The 15,794-nt window shown below is 42.5% G+C and overlaps 1 protein-coding gene across 1 annotated transcript in view; it reads left to right on the top strand.

Annotated features, from left to right (window-relative positions):
• Positions 1-15,794, top strand: part of LOC146770421 (rho guanine nucleotide exchange factor 11-like) — a 327,379-nt gene that overhangs the window by 114,670 nt on the left and 196,915 nt on the right. The window contains exon 8 of the mRNA XM_085640471.1: positions 15,518-15,643. Coding sequence (XP_085496597.1) covers positions 15,518-15,643 — 126 coding nt within the window. The remainder of the gene's footprint in view (positions 1-15,517; positions 15,644-15,794) is intronic.

Genomic DNA, 15,794 nt, shown 5'->3' with positions numbered 1-15,794 from the left:
AAATTCAGCTTTACTTGGAGCTCGCAGAGTTTTTTTCCTCACTTGCGTTCGCCAGCGTTAAGTTGGCGAGCGAGGAAAACCCACCCCCCCGGCGAGTTTTTCCTCGTACCCGATCGTTAACGTCAAGTTGGCGAGTGTGAGCGTGGAAAATCAACCTCCCGGCGAGATCAACGCTGGCAGTCAGGTTTCTGCGAGTGGTCGCGTCTGCTCGCGTTGAGAAACCGTCTGTTTGCATTGAGACAGCTGCTGCTCGAGTAAAAAAATCTACTCGAGCAGCAGAAAGAAAGCTTGCGCTGTGTATGGTGCAACTCGCGATGATTGCACAGAGTGGCATGAGCACCTGGCACTAAAAGTCACAGTGAACCGCATTTATCTAAAGCAGTTTTTTTTGTACTCCGCCCAGGATTACAATATTGGTTGTTGGTGTACCATTTGTCAAACATGGTGCTAAAATGAGAGGTACATTGAGAGCATATCTGAAGATAGTAGGGAGCTGAGTGTGGGATACCCAAATTAGATGAGAGTTGAGTTCCCCAAGTGTGCTCAATATATGTATGAGCAGAAAAAAATTGCAAAGGAAAGAGGGAGAAAAGCCAGAGAAAAGATGAGGGTGAAGTTAGAGAGAGTGGAGAGAGGGTGCTAAGTCATCAGGGTCTGCAGTGAGCACAGGGCTACTAAGTGTATACTGATGATTTAGTTCTGTCCTGGTGGGTGAGTGGAATTGCAAGAGGGGGAAGAATGTTAAGGCTGTGGGGATCCACTTTTTGTATGTATAAATCAAGTGCATTCCATAGGCAGCACAAGTGTGATGTATTATGTAGTTTCTTGTATATTATGCCGTCCGCGCTCCTGGTGGTGCATAGAGTATTTGCCATTTGTTAAAGGAGATTTCTGTGGAAGATTTCTACTCTGACAGGACTGTTTTGGAGCCCAAGGCAAGCATTAGATCTAATAGCTGTAAGTCATGTGCAGAGAGACCAGTGTCAAGTGGATGTGCCACAAGGCTTAACGTCACAGTTAGGAAGGATGGTGTGAGCTGAATCTTAAAGATGCCATAAATTGTCTGATGAATTTTGGTCCAGAGGGGTTGGACCATTTTACATGTGAAAAACATATTCTAAAGTGAGCCGAGTGATACCTCACAGTGCCAGCAATTATCTGATTGTAGGATACCTAGATTATGCAATCTGGATGGAGTCCAGTATGTTTTGTGTATCACCCAAAATCTAGACTTCACAATTGCAAGTGTAAATTAACCAGAAAGGCGAATGCCAGATTCTATTCCAGGTAGCGCCTGAAAAATGTGATGTCAGGTCTTCTGGGATGTAAGGGGACCATTTTTTCCCCAAATTCTTGAGGAGTGTACTCTGGAGGGGGGGTGGGGGGGGGGGGTCAAATAACTCACAGATATGTGATGCGGAGTGGCCGAGCTTTTTAAGATTTCCAAGTAGGCCGGGAAGATCTGGAGTATGTGGCTTCAGTAGTGATCTAAAGGCTCTTTTAAATTTTGGAGAAGAACTTGATTGGGTGCAGTAAGCAAACGGAATGGGATTCAGGGATATGCATAAGTCTCCAACGGAATTGATACCCCTTTTGGACCACTGGTCACACAAGACAGTTCTTCCATCATGTCTGCGATTATGGAGAGCGAGTAGACCAGGGGTATTTTCTAGAGGCCTCTGATGATAAGGGTGGAGCTTAGATGAGAGGGGGATAGAAAGTGGGATTCAATTTTGAGCCACGTCAGGGAGTGGTCAACTGCATCTTTAAACCACCAGTTGCCCTGAGCCGCTAAAAAGCTTTTTGGTGTTTGTGAAAATCGGTTATATTCAGACCTCTGCTGTTCCTGCTCAATTTAAGGTTGGGACTGGCTATCCTAGCTCTTTTCCCTTTCCAAAGGATATCTGAGATATGCTTGTCTATGGCTTTAAAGAAGGTGGTGGAAAGATTTATGGAACGCATGCTCAAAAGGAAGTTGCTTAGTGGTGCCATCATCATTTGTGCTGTGTCCGTCCTACCCTACTAGGTTATGTGATCATGAGGGAAGATTGTAGCTCTTTCTCAAACCAGATACCAAGGTATTTAAGTGAAAAATGTTGCCATTTCAGGTCAGAGTAGCCCAGAATCGAGGGAGTACAGAGAATGCTCAAGGGAAAGATCTTAGTTTTCTAATGATTACGTTTATAGCCAGAAACTCAAGAGTATTTTTCAATTTCTGATACAATCTGAGGGATTGCTGTATCTGCACCTTTAGTGAAGATTAGAACGTCATAGGCATAGGCCACGACTAGTTGCCTGCCTGATTGGGAACGGTACACCTTTAATGTTATCATTCTGTTTCAGGAAGGAAAGAATGGGTTCGATTGCTAAAAGGAATAGGAGCGGGGAGAGTGGATATCCCTGCCTGGTGCCCTGCTCCAATTAAAATGAGTGTGATAGGTGACCATTTATTCTGACCTGCTTGGCAGCAGACCCAGATGTTATTCGCATCCAGTCTGCCTTTCGAGAATCCAGTTTGGGATGGAACGATGTTTTGATATCCCCTTCTCTAACCTTCTTGCCAGGACTTTGGCTTATAATTTGCAGTCAATATTGATTAATGATATTGGTCTATAGTTTTTGACATCCTAGGCGTCCCTTCCCTCTTTAGGGATAACATCTATAGTGGCTTCAGAACCCGAGCCAGCGGAGCGTGAAATAAACGAAGGCATGTCTAGTTTTCCCCCCACTAATGTTTAACATCTGTCCAAGATGTGATATCTCCAATCTGCCTATGGATTTCCTTCAAAAGAATAGTACTTTGCTTCTATCCCAGCCTCTATGGACCATAGCTCTTGCTTTATTGCGATCACGCTAGTTTCTATCATACTGCTTAAGGTTGACTCTTTGTAACCTACAGGACATCAATGAACATAGGACTTTTCTGCAATTTTCATAGTCCATTTCTGTACTTTCATCTCTTACTTTTGTATGTGTTTCAGTAGACCAAATTCTACGCCAATGTAATATGGGGCGTAGTCCAGCAATGTATACCAGTGTTTCATTCCTCAGTCATTAAGCATAGGAGTCACAGGGGTACTTTGTGGTAAGCTAGTGATCATTCGGAGAAACCTATTCTCTGCTGTGGCGAGCTGGGTCATTTTCTCAAAGCCCCATAATTTCGACCCATATAGGACCAAGCTCACCACTTTTGTATTGTAGATCTGCAACACCGGGCTTACAGGCTTAGTCAGAGATTTTTTAAATTCATTGTTTAAAGCACCAGCTAGTTGGCGAGGTTTCAGTGCCATCATTTCAATGTGAGAGCCCCAGCTAATTGTTTTCCTAGATATGTGAATGCATCTACCTGCTCTTGGGGCTCCTCCCTCCAAATGTATCCTACCACTAAATGCTCTGTGGTGATTAAAAGCCATAAATTTAGTTTTCATTGCATTGAATTCTAACCCTCATGTGTTGCATATATTTTCAAAACGTGTTAACCCACACTGTAGCCCACAAGGAGTTTTTGATATGATGTGCGTTTTGTCTGCAAACATTAGGATCGGAATATTTATACCTACTAAGACTGGAGCATCTGTGGGAAAGGTAGCTGAGAATTGGGAGACTCCATTTATAAAGAGGGAAAATAGTGTAGGGGCCATTACACACCCTTGGCGAACTCCCTTTTCAACTTGGAAGGGGTCAGTTACATTACCCTGTGAGCCCCAGAGAATGTTTTGCAAAATTGTTCTCATGTAGTCGAACAATGAGAGATAGCAAGTCCGTGGGCATTCCCAGCTCCTGTAGGACCAACCATAGCTTGTTACCTGAAACTAAATCAAAAGCTGACTTTAGATCTACAAAAGCAGCATACATGCTGCCATTGCCAAACACAACAGTCCGCCAGTATATGAACAGGAAACAAAAGACGGTCTACTGTACTGATAAGTAAATATTTTATTATGGATAGTTGTTATGGCATCAGGTGCCTGTGTATTATGCAGGTGCACCTCCAGGTCTACTGCTGTGTGCTCAACATCCCTTTTAATATTAGACAATATATCTGGTTTTTCAGCAGGAATGGAAAATTCCTGTTTTAGTGGAAGCATCATGAGCCGAAGACTTGTCAATTGTGCGCACACAACCAAAATCTAAAATGCATGTTAATGCTAAAGCCTGATGTCACGCTTACATGCGTAAGCTAAACAAATCATGCACTCAACAATATTTAATGCTAGTATTAGTCAAAGCTTGTATTCCAAGTCAATATTGTGAAGTATAGAAAAGTGTGCCTGCATCTTACTGCTGTACAAAGTAATTTCTCAGGAAACATTAGGAAAAGCAACATAAATCCATTATCATCCCTGTCCTTCACAACAGTCTCCATCTTAATGTCTGGTTCATGGAGTGTGATTCAACTTTATAAATCTATGCTGGTTTTCCTCTTTCTTAATGTGTGGTTGATGGATCATTAATCAGCATTCTAAATCCATGCCTGATTTCTGACCTAAGAATTGCACTTCCTTTAATGCTTCTTTGCCACCAACAAGGTTGTCTCATAAGTAGGTTTCAAATAAAGCATCTTCAACCTGGACTCCCCTAAATAATCTCTTGTTTTAGGGATGTCCTTCAGTTTAGCATGCGAGACGAGTGCCTTAGATGTTCAATTGGCACCAGTATTTGTAGTCCCCTGATTAAAAGATGTCTATTTGGACCTGTTGAGTCACCCACCTCATCACCTTCATCAGGTGTGTGATGAATTATGGGCAAATAATTTTTCGGAGCAGTGAACATATGCTGGCATACCTGGGATCTCAATAATATGGTAAATGGTAAACACTCTTCCAGCCAGTGGACTACGTGCAATTTTGAATAATCCACAAAGGTCTTGACCTTGACTTTTTTCAAATGTGGCTGATCTTTTGGATCAGTCAGTGATAAATTACTCCAGTGGAAAAAGGGGGAGTTCCATAAGAGCTGGAAATCACCCTTTCCAACTCGAATAAAGGACATATCTGTACCACTGGCACCTTATGGATCCTTATCTGAGCCCTGTCTAAGCCAGAACTCTGGGAATTATTGTGTATGGAAGAAAGGCTGAATTATTAGGCCTTTTGTAAATTCAGGGTAAAAAGTCCTGCATTCTGTGAACAACAATGCTGTGGGACCAGCAGGCTACTAATTTTACTCTTAATGTCAGTTATTCTGGTTCAAAGTAGTCTTGATCAAGTTTATCCTGATCTCTTGTTTGGGGAATATATCTTACTCTTTGAATTGATTAGAAATCATGGGTTATACAATGTACAGCAGGTGTAAGGTCTTTCAGTTTCTTCTCATCCTAGGAAATAAATGTTCATGTCATCTAGATATAATATCACTGTGATACGTATACACCAGAGAGTTAAAAATATTAGTTTCAAGAGTTTTGTGATACTCAAATTCCTATATCCAGAAGCCCTCCAAAACTGTACTCAAGAAGCGCTTAGTGACGGTAAAGAAAGAACAAACTAAAATGGATGATCGTTATTTAATCCAAAGAACAAATTTGTGGAAAAATGTACTTTATCTACTTGTTTTTCACTATGTATCTGTGATGTCTAGTTGTAAATTGCTGCTGACATCAATTGTAAATAAATCAAGATAAGTTGTAACCTCATTCATCTGTTCTGATAACTTAAATCATGTAAAGAAGCACATTGTTGAAGTTGCACAATTTCATAGTTCATCAATGTCATAATTGATTACATTTTGAGGTTAAACCCCTTCTTACCAGCCTAAGGAAGGAATACACTTTCACATCTGATGTGTTCTATGTGGAAGTTACAGATATTCCTGTATGAGAAGATACTCCTGGTAAATCATTGAACTCTACAGATATTTTGGAAAAGACAGCTAATGTCAGCATTAGCAATATATTATTTCAAAATAGAGCCACTCACCACCCATGCAGGTATTGTAGGTATCATATATTTTAATGCATGACGTTTTGCACCCAGTCAGATGTGTGGCCAATCATGCATTCAAACAATAGTCATCTGTAGCTGACCATTGTTAAATCATGAATATTCATCATTTGCCCAGGTAAATACGATGATTCTGTTGGAGATTGGGCTGAGCTGAAAGGAAGTTTACACTGTCCCCCTTTCTACCACTCATGTTGTTGTGATAGCCTCAATCCAGATCCCTATCAGGCCATTGGCGAGATGCCCATTAGCTTCCTCCCTGGCAGACTCTGCCCACTGGAAGCTTGCAGAAAAGTTGGGGAGCGGTTTTGGTTTGGAAACCAAGGGTTGAATAGGGGAATTTCAACTCTCCCTGTTAACAGTTTGCAAACATTTATAAACAATAGGCAAAGAACTCAGATTTCAAAATTCCTAAGTGTATATTTCTAATAAATTATTTTGTGGTAAACATTGATTTGCAGATCAATTTTGTCACTTTTATGTTGTCATTCCTCATTTTGGGAACTTGCTTTTATATTCAGATATGTTTACATAGATGCATTCAGCTTCTGTTTGGGAGATCTAACTCAGTTAACCTCCAGTAATGGGCTAGATATCTGGATCCCTCTGAGATGCAAACATGGTTTGTGGGCTGGGGAGGTGATAGTTCTCTCTACCTTGGATGTCGAATGATTTTTATGCATCTTTGTTTTGTAGCCTTTACTCATTTTGAGTTAGACTTTGAATTGGTTTGCACACATTTAAGATCAGTTGCCAGATATATTTGTGATCTTGCATAATGGGCATGTTGGAAATGGGGGTCTCTAGTAGGCAAGTGTGTGCATATTTGTCCAAGTAGGGACCCTTCTTCCTAGTCAGGGTAAGGGGGATACACTTCTAAAATAACCCCTGCTCATCCCCTTGGTAGCTTGGCACAAGCAGACAGGCTTATCTCAGAGGCAGTGTGTAAAACATTTATGCATGCATACGGAAACACAGTGATAACACTACAAATGGACACAACACCAGTTTAGAAAAATAAGCAAAACTTTATCTAAATCAACAAGACCAAAAACGACAAAAACCTAACATACAATACTTGTAAAAATAGTTACTGTGTAAAATAAACCTTAAATGGCAGGAACAATGTGAAAACACAGTTCCGCCGACTCTGTAGCTCCTTTTGGGGCTCCCGCGATACTGAAGACGACAGAGTTCAACAATTCCTGCCAACTGTGTCGGTACGGGTTAGCTAAATCGTTGACAGACTCAGAGAGAGTACCTTTCTTGTTGCGGCCAATGCGCGGATGCAAGTCGGTCAGGGCAACCGTCGTAATTGCTTTGTGAGATGGAAGCGTTGCAGTGTGTGGTGTCCTTACTGCTCGGTACAGGCAGTGGCTCGTTGACAGAGTCGGTGAGAGCAAGGCTTGCGTTGCAGGGTGAGACGGTGCTCGATGGGGTCCTGGCAGGTCACGGTACGATGACGGAGCCGGTTAATGTTTGAGTTGGGCAGCGACGGAGTCGGTGACATCTGTGCAGTGTGTAGCGAAGCGGTGCGGAGTGCGGTGCTCACAGGATGTGGTGCAAGCAGCGGCTCAGTGACGGAGTCAGTGAGTCCATGGTTGCGATGGGAAGCGAGGTGGTGATCTCTGCAGTGCCTTCAGGACATGGAGTCTGCGACGGACTCGGTGACGGAGTAGATTGCCCTTTTCTTCTGTGGCGAGATTTGAACCAGCAGAACCAGAGATGGTACCCAGAAGGATGTGGTTGTCCTTGCTGTTCCTGAGACCTCTTGAACCAGGGTCAAGCTCCACTTCAAGCCCTTGGAGATACTTTCTCAAGCAGGATGCACACACAGTTCCTCTCCTTGGCAGAAACAGCCACTGTAGGCCAACCCCAGACAGCACACAGCAAAGGGGTAGTACTCCTCCTCCAGTTTCTCCAGCTCTTCTCCTTGGCAATGGTTCCTCTTGAAGTCCAAAAGTGATCTAAAGTTCTGGGGTCTGGGCCCCAATATTTATACAGCAAAATCCTTTGTTCTCTAGTGGCAGATAAGCCCTGTGCTCAGTCAAAACCAGGTCTGTCCTCTCTGGTGCAGCTTCCTGGCAGAATTGTGGAAGGCAGACCAGGCCCATTAAGGTAAAAGGAAATCTCCTCCACCTACTCTAAATGTAGCCCAGGTCTATTCAGCCCAGCCCTGACTCATCCAGACACTCTGGAGCTACTGCACATCCCCAGCTACTCCAAAGCCAGACAGTCAATACACATTCTAGCAGAGGCACACTGGATGGCTAAGCAAGAAAATACCTACTTTCTAAAAGTGGTATTTTCAAACACAGAATGTAAAATTCACCCTCACTAAAAGATGTATTTTAACATTCTGATTTCAGGCATACTAAACTTATTATCCTACTTTGTTCCCAGGGGTAATTATGTTTATAAGCTGTTATGAGCAAACTCCCCATTCTATCATTTGGGAACAGGTAGTCTTGCAATAGTAAAAAATGAAATTGGTAGTATTTCACTATCAGGACATGCCACACACACCAGGGCATGTCCTACCTTTTACATACACTGCACCCTGCCCACAGGGATACCTTGGGCCTACCTTAGGGGTGACTAACATGTAAGAAAAGGGAAGGTTAGGGCCTGGCAAGTGGGTGCACTTGCCAAGTCGACATGGCCGTACCAGGCTGCCCATAGGCTCTGCAATGGCAGGCCTGAGTTACATTTATAGGCTGCTTATGTGGGTGGAACAATCAGTGCTGCAGGCCCACTAACAGCATTTGATTTACAGGCCCCGGGCACACACAGTGCACTGTACTAAGGACTGACTAGTAAATCAAATATGCCAATCATGGAATCACCAATCCATTACAATAATTGACTAAGCAGGGCACTTGCACTTTGACACTGAACAGCAATTGCAAAGTTCACAAAGCATATAGACCAGCAAAACGAATCCCACCACACAGCAAAAACACAGGTGGCAAAGGCAAAAATACAGGGGAAACCCACGCCAATGATGCCAGGTTGAACAAGGCCCGTATGGAGTTATTTGTATTCCACTTGAGCTTAATTAACATCAAGCATTTACATTACACTTCTATCTAAAATGCACAATGTTGCACTTGCTGTATTTGTATCAATTCTGGATTAGGGTGCTGAATGTGTATGTTTAGTTTTTACATTGCACCTAAAAACACATACACACACGTAATTGTTATATGTAGTTTGATTTTTTTTTTTTCTGACATGAACCGCTGATCCATATAGTTAAATTTGTTTTTTAGAAGAATATACTTTGGTACACTTCCATTGAATGTAATACACTTGAACACTTGAATGGGCAGAAAGCTTTGAGCATATTACAAGAAGAAGTACAGGAGAGGGAACATGGTGGCTGAGAGCTCCTGCTTCTCCTGTGCATAATACCGTAATGTGGTGAAAGTATTAAATTAATTCCACTAATCTCAGAGCTGCAGAAAATAATGAGATTGCATGGGCAACTTGACAGTCCCTTCTCACAGTATGCATTGAATGCTCTATTGCCTCAGGGAAGAACGCAAGTAAAAAAACAAAAGAGCTCCAGCTCTCTACCGAATACACAGAGCTGTATGCCATAGGTGCCGCAGGTTAAAATAGATATACATTTAGAAATGCTCGGCCAGGGCCAGGTTTGTTGCATAGTAAAGGGAGAGGGTTTGATTATCAGCAGCAGAGCAGGGTGATTATTTATCCCCCCCCCCCCCCCCAAAGCCACTTCAACAAAATCTCTCCCTGTGTCTATTCCAGAATAGGTTCTGTTCGAGGCAGGGAAACAGAAAGATAATAGAGTTATTAGAGATACAGCAGGCCCACCAGGAGGGAAAATCAAAATCACACCATCTTTAGGATCTTACTTTAAGAAAGGTATTGAAACTAGGCCTGGGCAAAGATTTCGTTCCGTTCGCGGAAATTGCGATAATTTGACATGTTTGAGTTCCGCGGAGAGCGCGAAAATGTCAAAAATTCCGGTTTCCGCAGCTTGGCGATAATTTGTTTCTTGCTCGCGCTGTAAAATGATACATTCTGGCGCGCGCGCGATCGCCTTACCTGAATCCCTGCGTTCGCCGACAAGTTTTCTTGATCCGGTCGCGTTCTCCATGAGATGTTGTATTGTTTTTAGCCATTTGCGCTGTCTCGCGACAGTTCGCGCCCGCAGTGACGTCATGCGTCGCGCGATCACGTCTTTCTTCTCGCGATCATGCACCGCGAGAACAACTCAAAACAAGATGGCCGCGCCCGCAAGCAACCACATGGGTAAGTTGGCGACCCGCAACCATGCAGAAAATCTCGCGAACATGCCGGAAAAAAACTTCCGCATCTTCGCGATATTTCTGCTTGTTTGCGATAATTTTAAACATTCTCGCGATAATTTGCGAAGGTTAATTCCGCAAATTCCGCCCACCCCTAATTGAAACTCATGTCTATCTAATTACATTGATCTGCCTTGCAATTATGCAAAATATGGACCCAATCCACTCAGCCTATGCCAGTAGATGGGCCCGGTCTCCCTCTCTTAAATCGATTTCAGGTTCTCTCTCAGGATCCCACAGGGGAATATTTACATAGAGGAAATTTCAATTGACCCCTCGCGAAGAGAAGATGGGAACACCGAAAAACATAGATTAAGTAGATATGGGCTCCTTACTACTGACAGTTTCGAAAGAGATTAAAGCCAAACTTGCAATTTCTAGAGAGCAAACAGGCTAAAATACAGAAAGCCTGTGAAAAGCTTGATACTAAAATGGTAGACATCCCGGAAAGATTATCCACTATGGAAGCCTTGCTTGGAGTATTAAGGAAGGAAGTTAAGAGCAATTATAAGGCGATTCAAGTCTTGAAAGCGAGGGAAAACGAGATCAAAGAGAAACTGGAATCTTTGGAAAATAACTCTAGGAGAAACAATTTAAGGTTTCTCAATGTCCTGGAGGGAGCAGAAGGTGAAAACTTGAAGGGGTTCGTCATAGACCTGATCAAAGAGTGTGTTTGGTAAACCAGCTCCCTAGACCTTGAGCAGGACATACAAAGGGTGCATCGGGATCAATTTAAAAGAAGTCCAAACAGAGAGAAATACAGGAAAATATTAATAAACTTCCGTACTTATGCAATAAAAAAGCTAATCCCAACAGAAGCCTTGAAAGCAAAAGCTTTAAAAAATGATTGGTCCTTCTCCATAAGACCGGCTATAGCAAAAGTTCCTCAAAATCAGCAATGGGAGTTAGGGAAACACATTCAGGAACTGAAGTCGCTGGGTGCAAATATGTAGGTGAAAATTCCCAATGACATTAAGACTTATGTAGAACAACAAGATGCACAATGTAAAAGAGAATTCGGAGGTTGATGTTCTAATAAACCAGATATAAATGCAGCAAAATAAATAGAAAATAAAGAGGAGAGTAGAAGTTCAAGTGGTATAAAGTACTATCCTTTTTGGATACTGGGAGCGTACCCCAGTGGGGTAGGGGAGGGGCAAGCTGGGGGGGTGACACATAGTTAGGGCAGATACTGGTTTTACTAAAAACAGGGTGGTGAGCCTGTGGGGAAAAAACTAAAAAATAATTGTAGTCCTCATTTTTGACAGGGATTCTGAGATGGATTGGGAAACGGTTAGGCTGGAATTATCATGGACATGATAAAGGAAGTAAGGAAGGTTCACAACATAAGGGTATTAACCTGGAACATAAATGTTATGAGGGTACCAACTAGACGAAGGAATATTTTGGGATTTCTGAAGCTTTCTGATAGTGACATTAAAATACCCCCCAGGAAACATACTTATGTCAAGAAGAATGGGGGGAAATTTTAAAGAGACATAAATGCATTAAACAATTTGCTTGCGCCACTCAATCTTGTAATGTGAAAGGGGTGGCGCTTCTATTTTATTTGTTCTTTTTGCATTTGTCACCCCAAGTGGGACATGTATGCCCAGACGTGGGTCCTGTGCTCTCCATGCCACTGGAGTCAAGGTATCCTGGCTGAAAGCCCGAAACCGGTCCTAGGATGCTTGTTTCCAGTCCAGGGAGGACCTGGCCTGGCAGTTCGGGCTGGACTTTTCCCATTGGTGCACAGTGTCAAGACTGATTTGCATATGGCTAGGTCCAAGAAATATGGCCATGCCTCCAGAATAGACTTTTATTGTAGATATGAAGTTAGGGAATAAGGTAAGAAAGATCATCCATCAACCAGAGCATCTCTCAGATCATGCTGCGGTTAGACTGGAACTCTTTCTCTCGAGGTCCTCAATTCCGTCTAAATGGACCTTGGATAGAGCTTTATTAGGACAGCAGGAGATTATAAATGCTCTGAAAAGAGCTACTGTAGTTAGATATAAAGGAAAACCCCTTGCATGTTATATGGGAAGCTTATAAAGTCTTTATTCGAGGGAAACTGACTAGTAATGCTGCACATAGAAGGAAAGAAAGTAACAATAAGGTTAGAGAGTAAAAGCTGAGAATAGGAGTAATTGATAAACAGCTGGCAAATTGTGAGGACCCCGTGTAAAAGTAAACCCACAAGATAACTTTAAATAGGCTAAGGGTTTATTGGCAGAATATCTGGATTGAGTGGTGTAGAGTAGGTTGAATGCCTGCAAGTAAGCATATTATGAATACGGGAAAGGTTGTGGGAAACTTCTGGCTTGAAAGACAAGGTAAAAAAGCACTAGAAATATGATTGACAAAGTAGAAATTAACGGCACCAGAGAAAGATGTTCCGAGGTCTCTGACATTGGGAGGATGTTTGCGAGTTTTTTCCGAAATTTACATACCAACGATTCAACAGCACTAAAACAAGAAATAGAGAGTTGTTTGAAGGAAGACACTCTTCCTAGGTCAGATCAGAACAAACAGCTCCATCTTAATCAAGAAATTACTACACTAGAAGTAGATAACATTCTTAGAGGGTTCAAAAAGGGAAAGGTGCCAGGCCCTGATGGAAAACCAAATGAGCTATATAAGGCCTTAAAAGAGGAACTCACTCCGGTTTTGACCAGCTTAATAAATTTAATTCCACAATGTTGGGGGGAGAGAGTGTTTTATATATATATAATGTGAAAATAACGATAATATTGAATGAATGAATGAATGAATGACACTTGTAAAGCACAGGGCTACCAAAGGCCTCCCAGCGCTAGAGACAGAGCCTAAATCGAAACAAGCCAGCAGATTCAAGGAAACAGCAGAGTCTTCAGATGTTTGCGGAACAGTAGGTGGTTGGGCTCAAGCCGAATGAGGTCTGGTAGTTGATTCCAACATTTCCCCGCAATGGCGGAAAAACGCAGGTCACCGCTCCGCACCCGGTTAACTCTGGCAACAGTTGCAAGATGTTTCTTCACAGAGCGCAGTGATCTTTTTGGAAGATACCGGGGGATGATGGCACGGAGAATCGGTGGAGCGCTATCCGAGAGAGACTTATGGGCAATACACAAAGCCTTGAATTGGATTCTCTCGGCCACTGGAGGCCAATACAGAGAGATGATGTGAGGTTTAGCAGATTCACGATTATGAGCCTGCATAAGCAGTTGTGCTGCACAATTTTGGACCGTTTGAAGCTTATTGATGGTAGAACCGGGGGCGCCTAGCTAGATCACATTGGCATAATCGAGCCGCAAGATGATCAAGGCTTGTACAAGCAGTTTCCTAGCGCTGAAGGGCAGAACGGGTAGAATCTTTCTAATCATTTTGAGAATGCCATAACAGGTCCCTGCTACCCTGCGCGCCTGCTCCCTAAAGTTCAGGTTGTGGTCCAGCCATACCCCAAGACTTTTAATATGATCTTTAGGGGGTGGCATAGTACCAAGACAATTTGGCCAGAATATGCTGGTCTCCGGGGTTGGTGGACTTGCCCAGAAACATCAGTTCCGTTTTAGCAGCATTCAGTTTTAGAAAGGAGCCATCCATCCACACTGACACTTTTTCCAGGCAATTTGCCAGGCTGGTCTTATTGTTGTCCGAAGGATTGAGGGAAACAATCAACTGGGTGTCATCAGCATAGGTGATGATTCTGACCCCAAAGGGCTTGACCACCCCGGCCAGGGGGCGCATGCAGACATTAAAAAGCGTGGGGCTCATATTAAAGCCTAAGAAAAAAAAAAATTTATGAAGATTTTTTTTAATGTGAATTGTATAGACCAATATCTTTGCTTAATAACGATTAAAAGATACACACACAAATACTAGCTAAGAGATTGGACAAAGTAATAGGAAATATTGTCCATAAATCCAAAAGGGCTTCATGAAACAGAGACAGCTCTACAAGCTCACCCATGATTTGGTGAGCACAATAGATGTGGCCATGGTACCAAACGCTCCACTGACCATCATAACGGTTGATGCCGCTAAGGCTTTTGATAGAGTTAGTTAGCCATTTCTATATGAAGTCACCAAGAATCTTGGGAGTCCCTAACTGCAGCAATATGGCTCTGATTTGGAAATCTCCCCTCCATGCTTACAAGATGTCCTAGCTACCCCGATGCAGATTGCAGGAATAGAAATATGGGGCAAGCTGTTGGAAGAGGGCTCCTTGAGCTCTTGGCACTATTTATCCAAAAGTACCAACAACAGGCTCTCTAGGTTTAAATACCATCAACTAGCCAGCTGATCCGAGGACAACTTAATATATGGATTAGAACAGAATGGAGGAGGAACTACGGAGCGTTCGGATACATAGAAAGGAAGTATACAATTGGTGCTGGATCCTGGTATGAGGTAAAGATGGCCCTCCTACTTTGCCAGAGGAGAAATGGAAAGCGGACCTGCCGTCATCAGAGATTCTACACCTATGGCTACTATCTATGTCTACATTATGATCAATGGTGAGATCTACAACCCTAAGGAGAAACCATTTGTTCACCATGTACAGGGTCTATTGGTCTCCAAAACAACTCTCAAAGCTGGGAGGTCAGAAGAAGAGATGCTGCCCAAAATGTGCCTTGTAGAATGCAGATCATATCCATCTTCTATGGCAGAGTCCAGGTATTCAAATCTTCTGGCATGAAGTGGATAAGGCGTTAACAGAAATATTGAGAAAAGATATAGAGGTAAGCCTCCCATTTGTTATTTTCGGGATTTTAGAAGATGGAGGGTCTGATCAAAGATAAGGGAAGCTACAATCTCAGTTACTTTTTATGCTAATAATTATAGCATGCAGGTAAATCTGTAATAAATGGATATCTAACACTTCACCTACTTGCACAGATTGGGTTGAATCGGCAAAACACATTGGCAGGATTAAATGTGTAAATTGTCCTAAATAGAGGATAAAAATGTGGGAACACCTTTTTTTTTATTCCTCAACAAGTTTTGGTTAATTAAATGATGATAGACAAACTTCAACATAAGAGGAGTTGGGCAGTGGCTCCCGCAAACCATCAAAAAGTTGTTTGAAGGAGACTAAACGAAGGATGTTAAAACCCTCAGATGTTTTAATTCCACCTGGTGGTTCTAAAACTGTACCTCACGCCTACTGACGTATATGATGACTAAAAACAACAAAAATGAAAGCTTTGAGCATTTGCTGAATTTCTGGTTGATGGCTTTTTTTCATATATCTAGTTTGATGGGTCTGCTGGAGAGAGGATAAAGCAGGAAGCTGCAAGGTTTTGCTGTTTTCAGTCTGATGCCCTGGAGATGATCAAAACCAAACAACAGAAGGAGCCCCAATTCAACCTATTCATGCAGGTATGTCTTTCTGCTTATAGTCCCTATCCTGCCCAACAGAATATCTGTTTAAATCAATGACGTTTGTTCAGGGTTTGTAAGGTCTTTGTGTAAAATAAGAAGTGATTATATCCTGGAGGCCTTTTGTTTACTTTAGCATTTGAGGTCCAAA

Source organism: Triturus cristatus, unplaced genomic scaffold, assembly GCF_964204655.1.
Source record: "Triturus cristatus unplaced genomic scaffold, aTriCri1.1 SCAFFOLD_367, whole genome shotgun sequence".
In the NCBI taxonomy this organism is placed as follows: Eukaryota; Metazoa; Chordata; class Amphibia; order Caudata; family Salamandridae; genus Triturus; species Triturus cristatus.
This window is presented reverse-complemented; position numbering and strand designations above follow the sequence as displayed.